Source organism: Podarcis melisellensis (genome assembly GCF_964234715.1).
Source record: "Podarcis melisellensis genome assembly, chromosome: 16".
Classification (NCBI taxonomy): Eukaryota; Metazoa; Chordata; class Lepidosauria; order Squamata; family Lacertidae; genus Podarcis; species Podarcis melisellensis.
Window position 1 is genome coordinate 15,699,617 of NC_138533.1, and position 20,105 is coordinate 15,719,721.

Consider the following 20,105-nt stretch of genomic DNA (forward strand, 5'->3'; position numbering starts at 1 on the left):
TCCCTTTCCCATTTTATTCCTTCTCCTTCTCTCTCTCTTTTTCTTCTCCTTTCCTTTTCTGTGTTTTTATATAGATCAATGTTTTCGTTTTGATAAAAAAAAGATATTTGATGATAATCATTGCATCCCTTTCTCCAATTGCTAATAAAATTCATTTTTTTAAAAAAGAAATCTCAAAAAGGTTCATTTGCTGATAATAATTGTTACTACTGCCAGACTGGGAAGCTGTCGCCTGCTTTTGCCTGGCTGGAACTGTGACGCTGCTGCTTGCTTGCTTGCTTGGAGGATGGAGAGAGCTGTTGCTCCGCACTCCTGGTCCCAATTAATCATCACCCTGCCATATCTTGCCCCAATGTTCGGTGAAGAATCGCTACCCAGCATCATCCAGGGAAAGCCAAGCGTCCCCTCCTGTTGCTCCTCCTTACCCATCTCTCCGGCCAGTTCCTGGAGGCTGCGCTCCGTGTCAATGAGGGCGTCGGTGAGGTCTTGCTGGTTGATGGCTGCAGTCTCAGCAGGTGGGCATGATGGCAGTGACGCCGGGCTCTCAGACAACTAGCAGGGCACAGAAGAGGGCGTGAGCACACTGGAAGCGGCAAGGGTGAGAGCAGGGCACCCACCCGAGGGGGGTTGCTCTCCAATGAATTCGTATTAAGTTTCAAAACTTTTAAGCAAGTTGCATTCCAATGAACCTTCAGTTTTATACAAAGTTGACTTCCCACCCTGCTTCCGTTCCCTCCCTTTCCTGCTGTGCAACATTACATTTTATCATTAATCGCTTATCCTTTGTCATCCGCGGCCACCTATTTCAAAATCCTGCTCGCACTTTTAATTAACTCTAATATGTTCCAGAGTCAAAATAAGGGAACCAATATCACTCAGAAAAACGGAGGGGGGTTGCTTTCAAGTCTCACTTGCCGCTTCATCTGCATTTTTAGCTGTAGTTAGATTAAGTTGTGCAAATTGCTGAACAGGGAGCTGGGCATTTAATTGGATTTATTCATTTAATGGGATGATTGATTGGTGATTGGTGGTGGGGAAGAATGAGTTGATTTTCTTTTGCTTCATTGCGAATCAGGTGTTTTGTTGTTGTTTTTAAAGTGAAACTTATACTGTTTGGCTCATTTTCGTTCTTAATTATTTTGCTTCCTGATCTTTTAGGAGATGCTTGCATTTAGTCCTTTACTATGGATTTTCCTTGCATTTTTTCGCAGCTGATTTTTATGTGGCAGTGTTTATTCTGATACTGACGAGGATACTCTATTTAGTTAAGTTTTATAGAACGCAGAAATTCTGTCCTTTTGGTTTTGGCATTTGCTGTTTATTTAAGATGTTTTAACCTATTAAATCGCTTAAAAGAGTTTCGTTTAACTACGAGCGGTATATAAATGGTCCAAATAAAAAACTAAAAACATAAGCTTATGGTTGGAGGTGGCAGCAACCCCAGGTCCCATTTCAACTGCCCCCCCCCGTGCCCACTTGGCACTCACCTGCACCTTCTGGCCGGCAATCTCTGTGGGGCTGTCATGGTGGGGCGGGGGGTGCAAGTCCCCATTGTTCACCACGTACTGGATGAGGTTGGCGAGGGCCGCACAGGAATCTGCGCAGGTGTGCACATGGACCACGTTGTTGGAGCAGCGGAGCTCAAACAGAGGGCGAGTCTGCACCATGGCGGGAGAAAGAGTGTGTTAAAAAAAGAAAGGAAAAAAATCGCCCCAAACAAATGTCGTTCTCGCTAGCCACCAGTTTGGATGTTTAAAACGAGGATTGGAGAAATTCATAGGCTATCGATGGCTGATGGCCACAACAGCTGTGCTCTGCCTGGCCATCTAAAATGTGGTACGTGTATTAAATGTTCATGGAGGAAGATGCTACTGTTAAGGAGGACGAGGCCACTGATGGCAACTAGCCAGGATGGTTTTGCTCCATGACTAGAGGCAGCAGTGCTTCTGAATACCACAGGAGAGGAGAGGGCACTTGTGCCCAGATGCCGCCTGCCAGTTTCCCACGGGCATCTGGGCAGCCACTGAGAGAACAGTGCTCTGGAGGGTAGAACTCAAACCAGGGGCTTCAAGTTACAAGGAAGGTGATTTTCATTCCTGGTAGAAACAGTATGGGATTGTTTCTTATACCAGGTTCATCATGTGTCACGTTAAGGGAGACACTAGCAATTCTATCTTGGTGTATGTTAACACAAATGTTATAGTAGATCAGTGTATATTAATAGACAACTGTATTTTAATACTTTTTTGGAAGCCACCCAGAGTGGCTGGGGAAACCCAGCCAGATGGGCGGGGTATAAATAAATTGTTGTTGTTGTTGTTGTTGTTGTTGTTGTTGTTGTTGTTGTTGTTATTTCGGACTAAACATCAGGAACAACTTTCTGACAGTAAGAGCTGTTCCACAGTGGAGGTCGGGTGGCCAACTGTCAGGGATGCTTTAGCTGACATTCCTGCTTTGCAGGGGTTTGGACCAGATGACTCTCGAGATCCCTTCCAACTCTGAGTCTATGACAAGAGGCCTGATCCAGAATGCTCCTCTTAGGGTATTTTTGCCCACATCTCAAAAGGAGATGGAAGATGTTGTTCCCATCAGTCCCTTTCCCAGCCCTGGTGAGTCACAACTTTTGCTCCCCACGGAAGGGACTTACAGAGAAAGCCAGCAACTTGGACTAGAGACGCAAACCCTCCTTGCTGGTTGTAGCTCCTCGCATCCCCCATAAAGGCCTCTCGGAACTCACCAGCTTCCCTGTCGTGGCTCCCTTAAACGTGGTGATCACCAGCTCCAGAAGGTCCACATCCACAACGCAAACATAATCTGAGACGGGGAGACAGAGAGAGGAACATTACTTCCAGCATCAGAGAAGCTGCTCTGCCTGCAGAAGGTCCCAGATGGGACCACCGGCATATCTCCAGGTAAAGGTGAGGGCAGGGGATGCATAGTTCTTCAGGTGCTCCCTGAGAACAGGATGCTGGACTAGATGGGTCATGGGCCTGATCCAGAAGGCTCTCCTCCTCATGTTCTTATGTAGGGAGAGCCAAAGCCTGGCAAGGTTACCTCTCCTCAGGTCGCCCATCTCTGTGTCGCATTTGTTTGAGAGGTAAAGGGCCGAGTCGTCCAAAATGAACCTGCGGGGAGAACAGGGTGGCTGGTTAGCAGCATCCTGGGGGGAAACAGGTCAAGAGGGGCCAATAGCTGCTTAAGCTGTGCCTGCAGAAACTGGGGGTGTCCCAAAGGGAGAAGGCACCTGATCTGCAGCGCCTACTCCCGCTTTGCCAGCCAGTTATGCCAACCAAGGAAGAGCCTTTGCCCGCAGCTGCCTCCAAGCGCTCAGCGGTGGTGGTGGTGAGCCTCTCCCAAAGTGAGGCCCTCTAGATGCTGCTGTGGGGGCTATAACTCCCATCATCCCCAGTGGTGAGAAATGCTGGAGAAGGCTGGGCTAGGGCAGGGGAGACCCAGGGGTGAAATCCCCACTTTGCCACCCAACTTACTGGGTGGCTTAGGGCCAGTCTCCCAGCCACACCTCCCTCGCAGAGTCGGTAGGAGGACACAATAGAGAAAGGGAAACCCTTGGTACGGGGGCGGAATATGTCCTACCTCACAGGTTGTTGTGAATTAAACAGCTCAAAAGCTGCTAGGCAGCCATAGAAGGGACTGGGTGCCCCAAGTGACCGCATAAAATAGGTGGGGGCAGGGAGAGAAGCAGGCAACTACCTTGTGCACTTTGGGGTGTGTATGCAAGTAATTAAGTTCCAAGTACAGTGGTACCTCGGGTTAAGTACTTAATTCGTTCCGGAGGTCTGTTCTTAACGTGAAACTGTTCTTAACCTGAAGCACCACTTTAGCTAATGGGGCCTCCTGTTGCCACTGCACCGCCGGAGCACGATTTCTGTTCTCATCCTGAAGCAAAGTTCTTAACCCAAGGTACTATTTCTGGGTTAGCGGAGTCTGTAACCTGAAGCGTATGTAACCTGAGGTACCACTGTATGGGCAATCATAGCAGCTGTCTTGGCCCCAGACCTCCCCCCTCCAGTGCGTCTCATAGGCTGCACCCAGCTGGCCTCAAGGTCTCCTCTCTGTGCAAGTGAAAGGAGTCTGGGAAAGAGCAGGATAGGAGGTTGAGACACGACCCACCGGAGGAGGAAGACGGATGTGTCCACAATGATGTTGCTGGAGAGGGTAAAGGTCTCGGCTGTGATGAGGACCCGGATTGGCAAGTAGAGAGGCCTGCAGGGGAGAAGACAGAACTCAAGTGTACCAGGGGTGTTGGACAGCGGCTGCCATCCTCCCACCCCAAGTCACCTGGACCTCTGTGGGTAGCAGGAAGAGGCTGCCTCCTCTGGTCAATTCTCTTCCCAACCAGTCAGAGAAAGATGTTGCACACACTTCTGCAGGGGATCTGGGCCAAAAGTGGACCCAATAGAATTAATCTGAGTCTTGAAAAACACATAGAGCTGAAAGAGGAAGTGGGAAAGAGTGTCACTCTTCTCCACTTCCTCCTTCAGCTCTATGTACCTGTTCAAGGGAGGATGGGGGTGGGAAGACCATCAACCTTACTCCCTCATGACCAAGGAGGAAGTGACAGTGTAGGAGGCTCTTCTGAGGCTTCATGGGCACCAAGGGACGGTTTCCGGGGCACCATGTTGGCCATAATGAGCTCAACGGACCGACTGTCTGAGCTGGCAGAGAAGGCAGCCTCCTATGTCCCAATAAATACCTGTAATCCACAGCACAGCTGAACAGGTGGGTGTGCAGCACTGTGATGACCGTCGGGGGCACAAAGCCCAGGATGGGGTCATCCAGGACATCCAGGAAGTCAATCAACTGAGGGGACAGATGAGCACAGTCAGATTTCGGGGACACACACCCTCGGCATGAGACCGCTCAACGTTGACAGCCCTCTATGGCAGTAGAGACCCAGAGGACATCCCCTTCCCCATCGTGCAAAGTGTGGAACTCCTGACTCAAGAATCGTGCTCAACCCCTCACGGTGCACGACCTGCCTCTCTACACAGACCAGACAGCCCTTGGGGGGGGCAGACCTCACCTGCGTGTACCAGCTCTGGTGGGTCAGGGCCATGTGATGACGCATGGTGGCCCCTTCAAGGCGCAGCGTCACCAGGAACTCCTGAAACAGACAAGGAAGAAACAGGGGTCTCAGGCCACATTCAGACACGCAGCCGCACCACCTTGAAAGGCACACTTTGCCTCTGATTTTTTCTCAGTGGGAAGAGCCCATTGCACAACACCCTGACCAGGTAGGGGCGGATGATGAGAAAGCAACCTGGGTAACGTTGGAAGTATTGAAGCAGCTCATCTGGGATGTCCCGACCTCACTATTCCCCCCGCCCCCCGTTTAAATTATTATTAATATTTATTAGTTGTTGTTTTTCAGAAGAGAGAACTCAAAGCAACTTTGAAAAAAACAAACCAAAATCAAAAGGCCAAGTGCCAAAACAGGTGTAGAATAAATATACCTGAAATACACCAGTAATACAAATAAATATTAGCAGATCCAACTCAAGTTTTTTTACTTTTCTATGGTTTTATTGCATGGTTTTGTTTTTATTGTTGCAAAACCACTTTGAGGTGCGTGTGTAAGATAGATAGATAGATATGATTGCATATAAATATTTTAATAAATAATATAACCCCACCCCACAAAAAAGCAGATCCAAAAGCCTGGGAGAAGGAGAATGTTTCTGCCCTAAAAACATAGTGAGGGTGCCAGGCATGCCTCCCAAGAGAGCCCCCACTGAGAAGACCTCTATTAGGCAGAAGTGGTAGGATTCAAGAACTGGGACCCATGGGCTCAGCCTCTGTGCTACCTGAAAGTTATGAAAGCTGTGAAGGAACAGCTCATGAAAATATGGCTCTTGTGTGGCTTGGGGGGTCATGCATTTCAGAGTTCAATGAATCGATTCTTAGAGCTTGTGTTTTTTACTGTATACACCACTTATGCTACGAAGCGGCCTATCAATTTAACAAATGAATGGCACTAGACAGAGCCGTTTCCTCTGACTCGACCACCTGTATTGGCTCAGCGTGGTCCTACCTATCACCTTGCAAGCTGCTGGCCCTGAAGGATGGGGCAGGAATAAAAGAAAACAAATCTTCCCCCAGGTTTGGAAGAGGAAGTTCCAAAGATCGCCCCACCAACAGCCCAAAGGGCTCCCCCTTCCCTCCTTCAGATGCGCAGGAAAGATGGATCCAGCGGTCACAATACCTTGATGTTCTTCTCCAAATCCAGGTTGATCTGGATAGCCAGGGAGAGCATCTTCAGGGGCCCGTCCTTCTTGCTCCCCAAGGGCCAAGTGATGGGGCCCTCCTGGGAGGCATAAATGGTGGGGTTGAGCCCCTCCGGGGGCAAAAAGTTTGAGATTTCCAGATGCTCCGCCATGAGGTAGTCCTCCACCACAGCTGCAGGGACAAGAGAGGACATCCTGGGTTAACATTTCCTAGAGGTTTGCAACCTTCCCCTCCAAAGAACAGCTCCCCCGAAGGGTCCAGAATCCTTCCTTATTTGGCAAGGAGAAATGATGCCTCATCGGGGACGGATCACAGGGGGTTAACCTCCATTTGACGTGGCCACCACCCCTCCCAGCCAGCCACAAGTACCCACTGACCCTGGCACACCCCTATTCCCCCTTCGTGGCCCAGGGGCCAGAGCCCTACCCTTGTGATAAAGTGCAACTTTCTCTGCCTCAATGCAGAAGTAGCCGAGGTCCTCACGACCTTTGTACCGCGAGACGCTGAAGAGACTGCCGCTTTCCACGTCCAGGACCAGCTCGCCGTGAGATCCCTCCAGCTTCTTGCCCCCCTCGCCCTGCACAGCCAGAGAGAGAGAGGTGGGAGTGACGGTCACCAACTTGGATGACTTTAGAGGAACACACAAATTCATGGAGCCACGATGGCTCTGCTCTGCCTCTGTGGTTGGAGGCAGAAATGCTTCTGAATTCCACTTGCTGGAAGCAACAGAAGGGGAAAGGGCTCTTGCGCTCGAATCCTTCCTGAGGGTTTCCTACAGGAATCTGGTTGGCAAGAGCCCCAGGTGAGCTGGCAACCAGGAGCCATGGGCCAGGACCAAAGGACGAAGGACCATGGTCAAGAGCTCAGGAAGCCCTAGTGGCTCAAGCAGGCACTAGCTTGCAGGGAGCACACAGCAGCCCTGCCAACAAGCTAAAGGGTCTATGCCAAACCTAAGATTTAATGCCCCCTCCCAAATTTAGCCACAGTACCCAGTTGAAAGCTTCCCATACTGCTTAAAGGTAAAGGGACCGCTGACCATTAGGTCCAGTTGTGACCAACTCTGGGATTGCGGCGCTCATCTCGCTTTATTGGCCAAGGGAGCCGGCGTACAGCTTCCGGGTCATGTGGCCAGCATGACTAAGCCGCTTCTGGCGAACCAGAGCAGTGCACGGAAACACAGTTTACCTTCCCACCAGAGCGGTACCTATTTATCTACTTGTACTTTGACGTGCTTTCGAACTGCTAGGTTGGCAGGAGCAGGGACCGGGCAACGAGAGCTCACCCCGTTGGGGGATTCGAACCGCCGACCTTCTGATTGGCAAGCCCTAGGGCTCTGTGGTTTAACCAACAGTGCCACCCACGTCCCCCCCATACTGCTTAGGGATTATTAAAATGCTGAACAGTTTATGAATGGTTTATAATTAAAATAGCATCAGATAAAATAAATAATGCCTCCCCCATCTCAGGGTCACATGAGTGGTCAGGCTGTAACCTTCTCTCTCTCCTCCCTGCTTTACCTTGGCATCGCACAGAGCTGTCACCCGCCCCTTCCCCACAGAGAGCACAACAGAGACACAGCTCTGGGGAAAGGGGCTCCTCTGTTCCCCCTTCTTCCGCTGTGCTGCCTCATCCACGGAGTAGAAGTGAGAATCTTCATCTTCGGAGTCTGAATCTGGAAGGCAGGGAGAGGAAGGCGGGGAAGGCATTTTTTTACAGACCCATAAAACCTCTGCACTGCCCAGAATAGAGCCTGTTTCCTGCTGCCCGCCCGCCCCCCCCCCGCCAAATCCAGGCAGTCTATAAAGCATGCTTGGCCAAGTTGCAAGACGGTGATGGCCAAGACCCAGTCTTGCCTCTCAAAGGAACTGGTGTGTACTAAAACCCTCCTCCCTTCCCTCCCACCCTCCGACATGGGGGTGCCCTCCCTCACCCAGCTTAAAGGCCGACTTGCACATCTTGAAGTTTTCCTGCCAGCGGGTGTCCGCTGGTGCTTCTCCAACAAAGGGGGCTGTTGTGGACCCAGCGCCCCCCAGAAGCTCGGAGGGGGTGGGGGGTGGGCTGAAGGACTCGAACATCAGGAGATCATTATTGATCCTAGAGGAGGAAAAGAAGGTCAGCATGAACAGCCTGTCCCATGACAGTGTGGTGTAGTGGTTAGAGTGCGGGACAAAGACCTGGGTGAGATCAGGGCTCAATCCCCTCTTGGCCAAGAAGCTCACTGGATGACCTTGGATGCCAATCAACTCAGCCGCACTTCACAGGGTAGCCCTGAGATCTTTTGGTTAAGGGCAGTACAGTGGTGCCCCGCTAGACGAATGCCTCGCAAGACGAAAAACCCGCAAGACGAAAGGGTTTTTCGGTTTTTGCGACGCTTCGCTAGACGATTTTCCCTATGGGCTTGCATCGCAAGACGAAAGCCCATAGGGAAATCTCGGGGACCTTTTTTTAAATGCTGGCGGTGGGGAGCAAAGCCTTCCCCCCCCTCCGGACTTCAGAAGAGGTCCAGGAAGGCCGGCGGGGGCGAAAGGCTTTGCTCCCCACCGCCAGCATTTTAAAAGCGGTCCGGGATAGCAGGGAAGCGCTTCCCGCTATCCCGGACGGCTTTTGAAGGCAGGCAGGGGGGGCAAAGACTTTTGCCCCCCCTGCCTGCCTAACCGGGGGCTTTTAAATCGCCCCGGGACTGTCCGGGGCGATTTAAAAGCCCCCGGACGGCTTTTGAAGCCTCCCCCCCCGCCCGGCTTCGGGGCATCATCCCGATGCCGGGCGGTGGGGCAGGAACGCCTCCCCCAGCCGCCCGGCTTCGGGGCATCGTCCCGATGCCGGGCGGTGGGGCAGGAACGCCTCCCCCAGCCGCCCGGCTTCGGGGCATCGTCCCGATGCCGGGCGGTGGGGCAGGAAAGCCTCCCCCAGCCGCCCGGCATCGGAACGATGTCCCGAAGCCGGGCGGCCGGGCGGGAAAGCCTCCCCCCCCCGCCCGGCTTCGGGGCATCGTCCCGATGCCGGGCGGTGGGGCAGGAACGCCTCCCCCAGCCGCCCGGCATCGGGGCATCGTCCCGATGCCGGGCGGTGGGGCAGGAACGCCTCCCCCAGCCGCCCGGCTTCGGGGCATCGTCCCGATGCCGGGCGGTGGGGCAGGAAAGCCTCCCCCAGCCGCCCGGCATCGGAACGATGTCCCGAAGCCGGGCGGCCGGGCGGGAAAGCCTCCCCCCCCCCGCCCGGCTTCGGGGCATCGTCCCGATGCCGGGCGGTGGGGCAGGAAAGCCTCCCCCAGCCGCCCGGCATCGGGGCATCGTCCCGATGCCGGGCGGTGGGGCAGGAACGCCTCCCCCAGCCGCCCGGCTTCGGGGCATCGTCCCGATGCCGGGCGGTGGGGCAGGAAAGCCTCCCCCAGCCGCCCGGCATCGGAACGATGTCCCGAAGCCGGACGGCCGGGCGGGAAAGCCTCCCCCCCCCCGGCTTCGGGGCATCATCCCGATGCCGGGCGGTGGGGCAGGAACGCCTCCCCCAGCCGCCCGGCATCGGGGCATCGTCCCGATGCCGGGCGGTGGGGCAGGAACGCCTCCCCCAGCCGCCCGGCTTCGGGGCATCGTCCCGATGCCGGGCGGTGGGGCAGGAAAGCCTCCCCCAGCCGCCCGGCATCGGAACGATGTCCCGAAGCCGGGCGGCCGGGCGGGAAAGCCTCCCCCCCCCGCCCGGCTTCGGGGCATCGTCCCGATGCCGGGCGGTGGGGCAGGAAAGCCTCCCCCAGCCGCCCGGCATCGGGGCAGGAACGCCTCCCCCAGTCGCCCGGCATCGGGGCATCGTCCCGATGCCGGGCGGTGGGGCAGGAAAGCCTCCCCCAGCCGCCCGGCATCGGAACGATGTCCCGAAGCCGGGCGGCCGGGCGGGAAAGCCTTTGTCCCCCCTGCCTGCCTTCCCAGGGGCTTTTAAATCGCCCCGGACAGCGGAGAAGTCCTCCGCTGTCCCGGGCGATTTTAAAATGCCGCCCGCCAGAAGAGGTCGGGGGAAGGCTTTTTCCATAGGAACGCATTAATTGATTTTCAATGCATTCCTATGGAAAACCGTGCATCGCAAGACGAAAAACCCGCAAGACGAAGAGACTTGCGGAACGAATTAATTTCGTCTTGCGAGGCACCACTGTATATAAATTTAATAAATAATAATAGTAATAATAAGTAAGAAACTCTGCACTAGGTGAATAAGTTGAGTTAAACTGTGGAATTCCCTCCCACAGGAGTCAATGAAGACCACCACCTTGGATGGCTTTAAAAGAGGATTGTATGAATTCATGGAAGACAAAGTTATCAAGAGCTACATTTCTGTTGTCCTTATGACCACAGGCTCCCCACCCCTGCAGCTTATCCCAAGGATGCAGCAAATGTCAGGGACTGCAGAGCCCACCAGCTAGGTTAGAGGATCAGGGCGTGGGGTCAATCATGGCCATGCAGGGCAGAGAGAGAGAGAGATGCCCAGAAGGTCTTGTTTCGAACCAAGGGAAGGGCCACAAGCTCAATGGCAGAGCAGGTGTCATGAAGGCAGGCTAAGTCCCTGGCAGCAGGTAGCAGTCAGGAAATATGAAAGACCCTGGAGAGATGCTGCCAGTCAGAGCAGACAATACTGGTCTACATGGACAAATGGCCTGACCTGGTCTAAGGCATATTCCTCCCATTCCCCCAATGGAAAGGACAAATTCGGCTTTGAGTACTGTGACTCTTTCCCACCCCTTGTGCAGAAGAGCCTCGAGGAGGACATGCCCAACTTGCTCAGGGGCTCCTGCTGCCCTCCACCCCCTGGACGCCTAAGCGCACGGGACTCTGACCTGTTGTAGATGCTCTCGTAGAAGTCCTTACTGGGGAGGAAGATGTGCATGGTGGGGAAGGTCACCTCCAGGGCATACTGGGAGGCCTCCAGCGTCTGGCTCTGGAATTCCGCCATCTCCTCGGGGTCTCCAGGGATCACCATCTAGAGGGGAAAAGTGGAGGGGCAGGGTGGATCAGAAGCTGGCAGGAAGCTGGTGCCAACGCCACACAGAAGAACTACAAAACTCCCACCCACAGGGGGAATATACTGTTAGAATTCCTGCTCCGTGACTGCAGTCATGGGATTGTTGTCTATCACATGATGGTATATGTTTTGACTCCACCAAGTGGGAAGTGACTGAGACAGGATGTTTGTGTTACTGTGTTCCATGAAGTGGGACTATTGTCCTTTGTTTTTTCTCTTTGCTGTCTGATGCTAGAGAGAGAGGGAGCCATGTTGCAGTGCTCCGTGTGTGTTTATATGTAAATAGAGTAGATTAGCCAAAATGCTGAGTTGCTGAGGTCCGTCATGCGAACTGCGCAGACTCTGCGGATCCCTAAGTGTGCCGATGTCTGTTGGCATCCGTCACTGTGATGTTTGGCCTGCAGAAAGCTTTTGAAGCTCCCGAACGATCGGCCAGGAGGGAGAGAACATGCCAGTCGGGCATGTGTCTCTACCAGAGTGTAGGATGAGCTCCTGACATATACATGGAGGCGGGGAAGACGATCAATGGCTGCTAGCCAGGATGGCTGGGCTTTGCCTCCACAGCCAAAACCTGCAATTGTTCCGGATCCCAGTTGCTGGAAGCCACAAGAAGGGAGATTTGCTCTTGGGTCCTGCTTATGGGCTTCCCATGGGGGCATCTGGTTAGCCGCTGTGAGAAGCAGATGCTGGACTAGGGGGGCCATTGGCCTGGTCCAGCAGACCCCCCCCCTTAGGTTATTAGCAGCTACACACACACACCCCGCCACCCCCTGGGTCGCTTCCCCACTCACCTCCTCCGTCTCGTACATGGTCCGCTTGGAGGAGAAGGGCGAAGGCTCCGGCTGCTTCAGCTCGCAGGGACTCTCGGCCGTCGACAGCTCCATCTCTCCAGGCTTCGCCAGGGCCAAGTCCCAGGGAGTGTCGCTGGCCCGAGGGCGGAGGGTCAACGCGATTCTGCCAGGGGAGAGGACAGCGCTGGAGAGAGGGGCCAGAACCTTTGTGGATGCTTCCCCCCCCAAAAAAAGACCCAAGACGTCGAGACAGAGAGCAGGATGCCCTCGCCAAGGCAGCACCCAAGCACACCCTGACTGCTGTAGCAAAGGGAGGTTGCACGCGGAAACCAGACTTACTTGGGGAGGAGGTACTTCTTCCCCGTCCCTTTGGCGGACAGGTCGGGGGCTTTGCCGACCCGCAAGCACGGCACGGCCAGCTTCTCGGCGCCTTCGTACGTGCCTGCAAATCACCCAAACAGCATCAGGGTTCAGATCCCCACTCCCGGGCGAAAGGAGACCCGCCCCAAAGCTGGCACCCAAACCGCACCAAACCATCACCACTCCTTGCATTCAGGACTTGTTGGGGCATGGATCTTGGACTGTTTATTTACTGAATTTAAATCCCACCTTTCCACCAAGGAAACGTTAACTGCTTTGGCACGTCCCAGGTCCCCTCTTGTCTGAGCTGTGGCAATAAGTGGGAGGGGCGGCAGCAACTACTGGCAAGTAAGACCCGCCGCTGGCAGCACTGCAGGTTTGTTGTGTTGCAGCTGGACGAAGAAGTGGCGGGAGAGGCACTCTTGGGCGTTGCCCCCCTTTGTCACAACAGGGCCATTTCTAGGAGGCTGAATCTTTCATACACAAATGCTACCTTGTACCAGGGGGCGTGCCCACTTCTGACTTGCCCAGATACAGGCAATGTTTAGACGCCGGCAATGTCTGCCGTCGCCCACTTGGCGGCTGCAGGGAGAAATCCGATGGGGGTCTTTTTGGAGGGAGGGAGCAGGGGTCCTGCAGCAGCCTCTCCTTACCATGCAGGTCACTGCAGGCAAGTTCCAGCTGGGTGACACCTGCCAGCCCGAGCTCCACCTGCAGCTCCACTCCGGCCAGGTCCAGGCGCAGGCTCTCCTGTCGGACGGCCTTCTGGGCCCAGGGCCTCCTCTCGGGCCACGGACGGAGGTCCGGGATCGGGAACTGCAGCCTCAGGGTGGCCTTGGGCGCTGCCAGTCGCACGCTTGCCTGCCACTTGGCAGCAGGGGGAGAATCTGCCTGGCGCCCAGCCAGGAGAGGGGTGGGGAAGAGAGGGGAGAGAAAACCATTAGAGGAGGCTCTTCCTGGTGGGGGCGGGGGGAAGAAGTAGGCGCCGTGGCCTCTCAGTCTGCTCCGCCCCCCACTTACCAAGTGTGCCTCGGGAGGAGGCCAGGCTGGCGTGGAGGGCGTCGTGGCACGGCACAGCAGCGAGCAAAGGCGGTCCAGCGTCGCCAGGTCCACGTCTGAGCAGAAGTCGTCCAGCTCGGCCACCAGCTCCACCGTTTGCTTGGTGGGGACCTTGGCAAGGCGGCTCTGGAAGTACAGTAGCAAGAGTTGGCAGGCTGCAGGCGTCTCCCCAGCAAAAACAAGAGCTCTGCTAACCCAGGTTTGGCCCAAGTCTTAGGTTGCATTGTGGCGCTCCAGGTCCCATTGGATTACAACACCTTACTGTCTTTGCAGCCTTCGGCTAATGAAAGTCAGGAGTCTAAAAACACCTGGAAAGCCACAGGCTGGTTTAGACTTGGGACCTGGCTCTGCCCAGCTCTCATTTTAATTTTATCCAGGTTAACTCTTTCCTGGAACTATTTTTCAGAAACAAAATGGAACGCGGAGGATTTCTGCAGTTCCCAACCAGGGAGAGGCCGTTTTCTGCTATGACGCTCCCAAGTTATGGAACGACCTTCCCAGAGAGGCTGGCTCACCTGGTGCCTGCATTGCCGCTTTTTGAGCCAGGGGTGGCTAACCTGTCCACTGCAGGGCAAACCCAGCCCACTGAGGCACACCGGTCCCTGGCAAAGCACTTTCCTTGCTCTTCAAGGGTGTTGGTGGGACATAACAGGACACACTCATGCATTTATGGTTTGCCAAGGAAGACGAAGGCTCCACCCACTGCTGCCCATAATTTCTCCAGCGACTGAGAAGGGGAAAGAAATTTGCTGCTGGATCTGTGCAAAAAGCACCCTGCCTGCTGCAAGACTCACCTTGGAGGATGAAGGCCGCTTCTCCGAATGCTTGGTTTGGAGACGGGCACAGGGGCGAGGCGACTGGCTGTAGGGAAAGGCACTAGGGGTGGCGAAGACCAGCAGCTGAGAAGGAAGCAAAATCAGTTTACCAAGGACGCCCTCTGACAAAAGAACCCCATGCTCTTCATCTGACAGGCGGCTGCTCCACTGATAGTTTTGTTGGCAACATCAATGCAACCAGGACTCCGGGGAGCCTCCAGTTTGTCTGGGGCAGGAAGTGCAAGTGGACATGGGGGGGGGGGAGTGAGCAGCACCCGGGTGCCCCCCGCTCTTGCACTCCCCTTGATGGAGCTCAGCCCTCACCTCGGTGTACTCTGGCTTGGCTTGCGTCCTGTCGTCTGTCCACAGGCACTCCAAGATCTCCAGGAGCCCAAAGGATGCATCCCAGCTGAACATGTGCAGCTGCCCAGAGGCCTTGTGCTCACAGCTGATCTGCACGGCGGCCCCAGTCAGCCTGGAAGAGGCAAACAGACACCCAGATGGCAAACGTGGCAAGCGGAAGGTGCAGGGTATGTCCCTTGCCTGCTGGCAGCGAAGCACAGAGCAGGGGCGGGGACCCGGGGAGCCTCCAGGTGCGGTTGGACTACAACTCCCATCGTCCCTGATCCAGCAGGCTCTCATTAAGTCACATCCACTGTAGGATGTCTACTGTCTCTGCATAGCTCAGTCAGTTAGAGCATGGTGCTGAAAACGCCAAGGCTGCAAGTTCAATCCCCGTAAGGGACAGCTGCATATTCCTGCACTGCAGGGGGTTGGACTAGATGATCCTCAGGGACCCTTCTGATTCTATGATACATTTTTGCAAGCCAAGTGGAATGGCAATCCAGTGGTTCCCAAACTTGTCCAGGCCAATGCCCCCTTGGTTCCCTAAACTCACCCCCTGGACCTCCCACCCTACCTTGTCAAATGCATACTTTGCATGACCCACTGAGGAAGATAATATCACAGTGAAACTCAAAACTGTAACAATTAATTGCACATTTATTGAAAATCCAATGAAAACTATTTAGTTTAATTAATTCAACAATATTGATGAACTTGATCCAGTGATGCCAGCTTTTGAAAGTCTGGTAGTTATTTACACCTACAGCAGCCCCCTTCTGTCCCCTTGCCTCTTACAGCAGCACCCCCCCCCCAGGTAATCCCTACTTTGGGAACCACAGATTTAAACAAATGTTATAACACAACCACACACCACAGGGCCTGGGCAGAGCACCTGGGTTGTTGTTTTTTTGCTGTGCTCAGGCCTTCGGTTCCCAATACATACCTGACATTGCTGCGTGGACAGGCCCCCTCAAAGCACTGGCGCAGGGGCTGGAAATCCCGGCCCCCAAAGGCAGAGTCCTTCAGGCCCCCGAGCTGGGAGAAGAAGCGCTGAGCCAGCTGGAGGTGTGGGGCCTCTGGGGTCTGGTGCAGCAGGGTGAGAGTGAGCCCTCCAATCGTCAGCCGCAGCAACACCTCAGGCCGCTGGTTCTCCAGAGAGGGGGGTTGCGGGTGGCTGGTCTTGCCTGTGCAAGGAAGAGACAGTGAGTGAGTCTTGGAGCAGAAAGACCTGAACTTGGACGCAGCTGCCCCAGAAATTACTGGGAGAAACTCTTAAGAAGCTGTCAGACTGCTGGTCCACCAAGTCCAGCACTGTCTGCTCTGGCTGGCAGCAGCTCTCTAGGATCTCAATGAAACAGATTTTTAAAAGGGAGACGCTGAACACACCAGAACTTTTGCATACCAAGCAGTAGGTCTCTTCTTTTGCAACACTCGAGTTTACTTTTTTTCCTTCAGTGCCATATCTGCTAGATTGTAATGCTGAGAACAGGGACTGTTTCACTACTGATATCTGTAAGCTACTTTGGTAGCCTTCATTTGACCGAAAACCAGGACAAGCTACACCTCTGTAGTGTCACAAGGAATGATGGCTTCCTACCTACAAGCGCCTCTCTCTCCCTTTCCTCTTCCCTCCCTGTTCTCTTCCCCTTGTGTGCCATGTTCCTTCGGATTGTAAGCCTGTAGGCAGGGACTGCCTTGTTCCGACTGTATGTTAGTTAGAGCATTTGTACCCTACTCTGGGAGCCTTTTTGGCTGAAGAGCAGGGTACAAATGCTCTAACTAATCAACCAACCAGTCCTCCCTTCAACACCAGTGGGGGGAAAACACCCCACGGGTCTCTCGCGCCCGCCTCCTCTCTGGCACTACTTGGGCTTATCAAGAAGTCCTGCACAATCCCACCCTCTCCCTCCCACCAATTTGCAATTTAAACCATCTTACTTGGTATCTTGTTGAGGCACGGCAGGGTGGCAGCAAAGGGTGACCGTCCGTAACGCCTGGGACTGCTCAACATCAGCTGTGCAGGGGGCGGGCGAAGTGGAGATGAGAGAAAGGTGGAGACTTGAGAACAGGGCAAGTAGCTCTGGGAGCAGAGCAGGCCTACCGGCAAGGCCATTGGGCAGAGGAAGGCAAAAGACTCAGACAGCAGTTGCTGAGGGATGGCAGTAGCACAGCCTCCTTGGCGGTTCCCCTCCGTGACGTGCAGAAACAGGAGGGCCCTGCACCCCCTAAACTAATCCGCAGCCCTCAGACATGCTGGGATAGGGGGTGCTATCCTGTTGCCAGCACTGAAGTCTGAATCAGCTCTCAGTCTGGCCAGCTTCTGAACATGGAGGGGGGGATGTGTCAGTCTGTCCTTTGCCTTGGGCCAGCTGTGTTAAGTTGCCCCCTGGCAACTCAGGAGGCAGCACTGAAGCTGTGTGCCTGGGCAGCTGGTGATGAGATGGGATAGGGAGCAAAGGAAGCCCCCCCCAACACAAGGAGGCCTTCCCCTGGGTCCTCCTGCCCAAACTCCTCAGGCACCCAGGCCTCAGGCATGACCTGTCCAAGCCCACCGGAAACTTGCCCAGGGACACCCCTCCCTCTGCCATCCCCCACAGCCTGCTGGGGCTCTTACCCCTGGCGCAAAGGGCAGAGCCTGTAGGCGGCTGCTGCCAGCGTCGCTGTGCATGGAGGAGTCCAGGTCGATGTCAGAGAGCTCGCTGGCTGAGCGCACGGAGGTCACGCTGCTGGTCATGGGAGCCATGGAGAAGAACATCTCTGAAAAGGAAGGGAAAGTTGGCCAAGGAGGGGCAAGAAGGAGAGGGCGGGCCTAAAGCAGCCACCAGCTCAGTCCCGTCCGTCAAGGGGGCCAGTTTATGCGCCAAGACCTTGTCCGGAAACCAAGCAGGAATCAAGTGGGGCTTCATTTCATGGTTGCTCAAACATCAGTAGGCAACAGAGGAAATAGCCTTCTGCTTGTTGTTGTTGTTGTTTAGTCGTTTAGTCGTGTCCGACTCTTTGTGACCCCCTGGACCAGAGCACGCCAGGCACTCCTGTCTTCCACTGCCTCCTGCAGTTTGATCAGACTCATGTTTGAGTCTGCCTTCTGCTACCTGAATCCTTTTAAGAGGGGGAATGCATGTGATTGAACCTGGGCCTGGTAGATGTGCCCAGGATGAAGGAGGAGGAGAGGTGGAAACATAGAAAGCTGCCTTAGGTCCCTATTCTGACTTGATCTATCTCACTCAGTACTGCCTGCACTGACTTGCAGCAGCTCTTCAGCCTCTCTGCCTGGAGCTGCTGCTATTGGGGATTTGACACCTGGGATCTTCCTGCATGCAAAGCTGCTCCCCCTGCCCCCCGGCAGCAGTCACCTCCGTTCTCCAGCCCGACGCAGGTCTCCATCCCCTCCAGGCGGGTGGGGCCAGCCCCCAGCCCTGAGTGCAGCTGTTGGCTGAGGTCCTGCTCAATCAGCTTCAGGTCCTCTGAGTCAAGGGGGCGACTCTTGCTCAGCTGCTCCTGCAAGAGGCTGGATTCTTGGGAGGTGGGAGAGAAGAGAGAAGAGGATTAGGGGAGACCTGCAGAGCTGAAGAAGGCTCACCTGTCCCAGTGCAAAAGTTGGCACCTCCTCCAGGGAGGGGGAAAAGGCGTGCATGGGTTCAAATGTGCTATCCTGACAGGCCTTGCTGGGCTGGACCAAAGGAGCCACAACAACCCCATCTCTTCAGGGCAGGAGGTCAAACCTCTTGTGGGTTTGGACGGTGCTCTTTCTCCATCTCTCCTCCCACCCACGTTGCACAGAGCTCACCAGAGAAGTTCAGGGAAGACAGAAGATCTAGCAGGTATAAGATCTGTTGGGGGGCAAGCAGGAGGTGCAGTGACCCCATCTTCCCATCCAGTTCCAGCTGCGCAGAGAGAGGGGGAGAAAGTTCAAAACATGCCTCCTCACGAGCCAGAGGCAGTCTCTGTTGGCAGGCCCCCTCTTCCTCACGGGAGAAAGAGGCAGCCCAACCGCCTACCTGTGCAAAGGCAGCCCAGACATTGGGGGGGGCGCCTTCTTTAAACTGCTCCGCTGGGGGGGGGGGGTGTGCAGCTGCCTATGCCTCAGCAGAGCAGTCCAACAAAGCCCCCCAGCCCACACAAGGCATGGCTTTCCCATGCATCAGCTATTCGCTGGATGGCTGCAGAACCTCAGGCACCGTTTTAACTCACCTTGGGCCCAGGAAAGGCCTCGTTCTGCTTCAGCTTGATCCTCATCTCCGTGTATCCAGAGCAGCTGCCAATCTGAAGCAGAGAGCTGGGGGAAGCCTCTTCCTCCTCTGCCTCCTCCGCCTGGGACTCTGAAGACTCGGCAGCCCCCTAGCGAGGAGGGGAGAGACGAGGCAGTTCTGAACACAGGGAAGCCCGCAACACGCACCCTACTCACCCCTCCATGGATGGGAAGCCCAAGACGGACAGAATACTTTGACACCTATGAAAGTCAAGTACCCCCCTACCAAGGAAGCCCCCCCCCGTGGCTGTACCTTTGGGACAGGGAACGATGGCATGTGGCCGCCCGCGCCACCCGCAAACTCCTCGTAGTAAAGCAGGACCCCGCTCAGCTGCAGGATCTTGTGCACAAATGGTGGCGGCTGGTGGATGTCAACAGTGATTGCCTGCCCAGGTTCCTTCACGGCTTCGTCACAGTAGTCCAATCTGGCAGAGGGAGTGGAGGGAGGGAAGGAAGGCAGCAGACAACCAAAGCATCAAGAACTCAGCTGGGGGCAGAGAGGGAACAAGCAGCCCTCAAGCGACCCTTTGGTGATGGCTGACCAAGCTCTACCTACCTGGGGAAATCCCTTCAGCTATTCTGTCCTTGTCTTCTCTCCCCTCTCTACCCCAAAAGCACTGTATTTCAAACCAGGACCTTTCTGAATGTCTGCTTACTCTTGAGAGGTCACCCTCTGTTCCCCCGCTGCTATAAATGTGCTGTTCAGCCACGTTAAAATCATATACACACCATCAATTTCTGCTATTTAGGCTGAAAGGGACAGCCTCTTCCACAGGCAAAAGAGCACAGGGTTTGTGTTCAAGAGAGAAGCTTTGGCAGGGCTTTGCAGGATGGAGGAATCCTGGGGTTTTGTACAAAAAGTGGGAGGGAGAACCCCGCAGACAAACCAATAAGGATAGAGAATGGGCGGGGACAGAAGAGAGAGGCGGGAATGGGAAGCCAGGTGGGGAGGGGGACAGAATGGAGGGGTTGGAATCCTGAGCAGCAGGAGCTCCTCCCCCTCCCTACCAATAAAAAGCACCTGAGCACCTTAAAGCCAATTACCTTTTGATGTGCATCTCAAGGGCCACACTGCCCTGTGAGCCACTGGGCACATGCTCCACACGTATCACAGTGTCCAAGAAGGTGACTTCAATCCTTCGCAGAACTGGCAGATAGCAAAGGAGAACGGGGGGTCAGGAGGCTGGCAGGCAGGGAAGAACAAAGGGGGGGGGAACCTCCCTTCCTTCAGTCCTG

The 20,105-nt window shown here is 54.9% G+C and overlaps 1 protein-coding gene across 1 annotated transcript in view; it reads right to left on the minus strand.

Annotated features, from left to right (window-relative positions):
• The window catches only part of ATG2A (autophagy related 2A), a 38,706-nt gene that overhangs the window by 12,676 nt on the left and 5,925 nt on the right, over positions 1 to 20,105 (minus strand). Inside the window, exons 4-29 of the mRNA XM_081892956.1 lie at positions 19,914 to 20,016; positions 19,123 to 19,294; positions 18,812 to 18,958; positions 18,408 to 18,504; positions 17,974 to 18,135; positions 17,235 to 17,377; positions 16,559 to 16,634; positions 15,564 to 15,804; positions 14,600 to 14,750; positions 14,255 to 14,359; positions 13,422 to 13,586; positions 13,055 to 13,292; positions 12,381 to 12,483; positions 12,042 to 12,204; positions 11,066 to 11,208; positions 8,177 to 8,340; positions 7,764 to 7,918; positions 6,673 to 6,823; positions 6,224 to 6,417; positions 5,045 to 5,125; positions 4,715 to 4,821; positions 4,132 to 4,224; positions 3,055 to 3,125; positions 2,738 to 2,814; positions 1,488 to 1,658; positions 426 to 552 (exon numbers count right to left, since the gene is read on the minus strand). Coding sequence (XP_081749082.1) covers positions 426 to 552; positions 1,488 to 1,658; positions 2,738 to 2,814; positions 3,055 to 3,125; positions 4,132 to 4,224; positions 4,715 to 4,821; positions 5,045 to 5,125; positions 6,224 to 6,417; positions 6,673 to 6,823; positions 7,764 to 7,918; positions 8,177 to 8,340; positions 11,066 to 11,208; positions 12,042 to 12,204; positions 12,381 to 12,483; positions 13,055 to 13,292; positions 13,422 to 13,586; positions 14,255 to 14,359; positions 14,600 to 14,750; positions 15,564 to 15,804; positions 16,559 to 16,634; positions 17,235 to 17,377; positions 17,974 to 18,135; positions 18,408 to 18,504; positions 18,812 to 18,958; positions 19,123 to 19,294; positions 19,914 to 20,016 — 3,600 coding nt within the window. The remainder of the gene's footprint in view (positions 1 to 425; positions 553 to 1,487; positions 1,659 to 2,737; positions 2,815 to 3,054; positions 3,126 to 4,131; positions 4,225 to 4,714; positions 4,822 to 5,044; positions 5,126 to 6,223; positions 6,418 to 6,672; positions 6,824 to 7,763; positions 7,919 to 8,176; positions 8,341 to 11,065; positions 11,209 to 12,041; positions 12,205 to 12,380; positions 12,484 to 13,054; positions 13,293 to 13,421; positions 13,587 to 14,254; positions 14,360 to 14,599; positions 14,751 to 15,563; positions 15,805 to 16,558; positions 16,635 to 17,234; positions 17,378 to 17,973; positions 18,136 to 18,407; positions 18,505 to 18,811; positions 18,959 to 19,122; positions 19,295 to 19,913; positions 20,017 to 20,105) is intronic.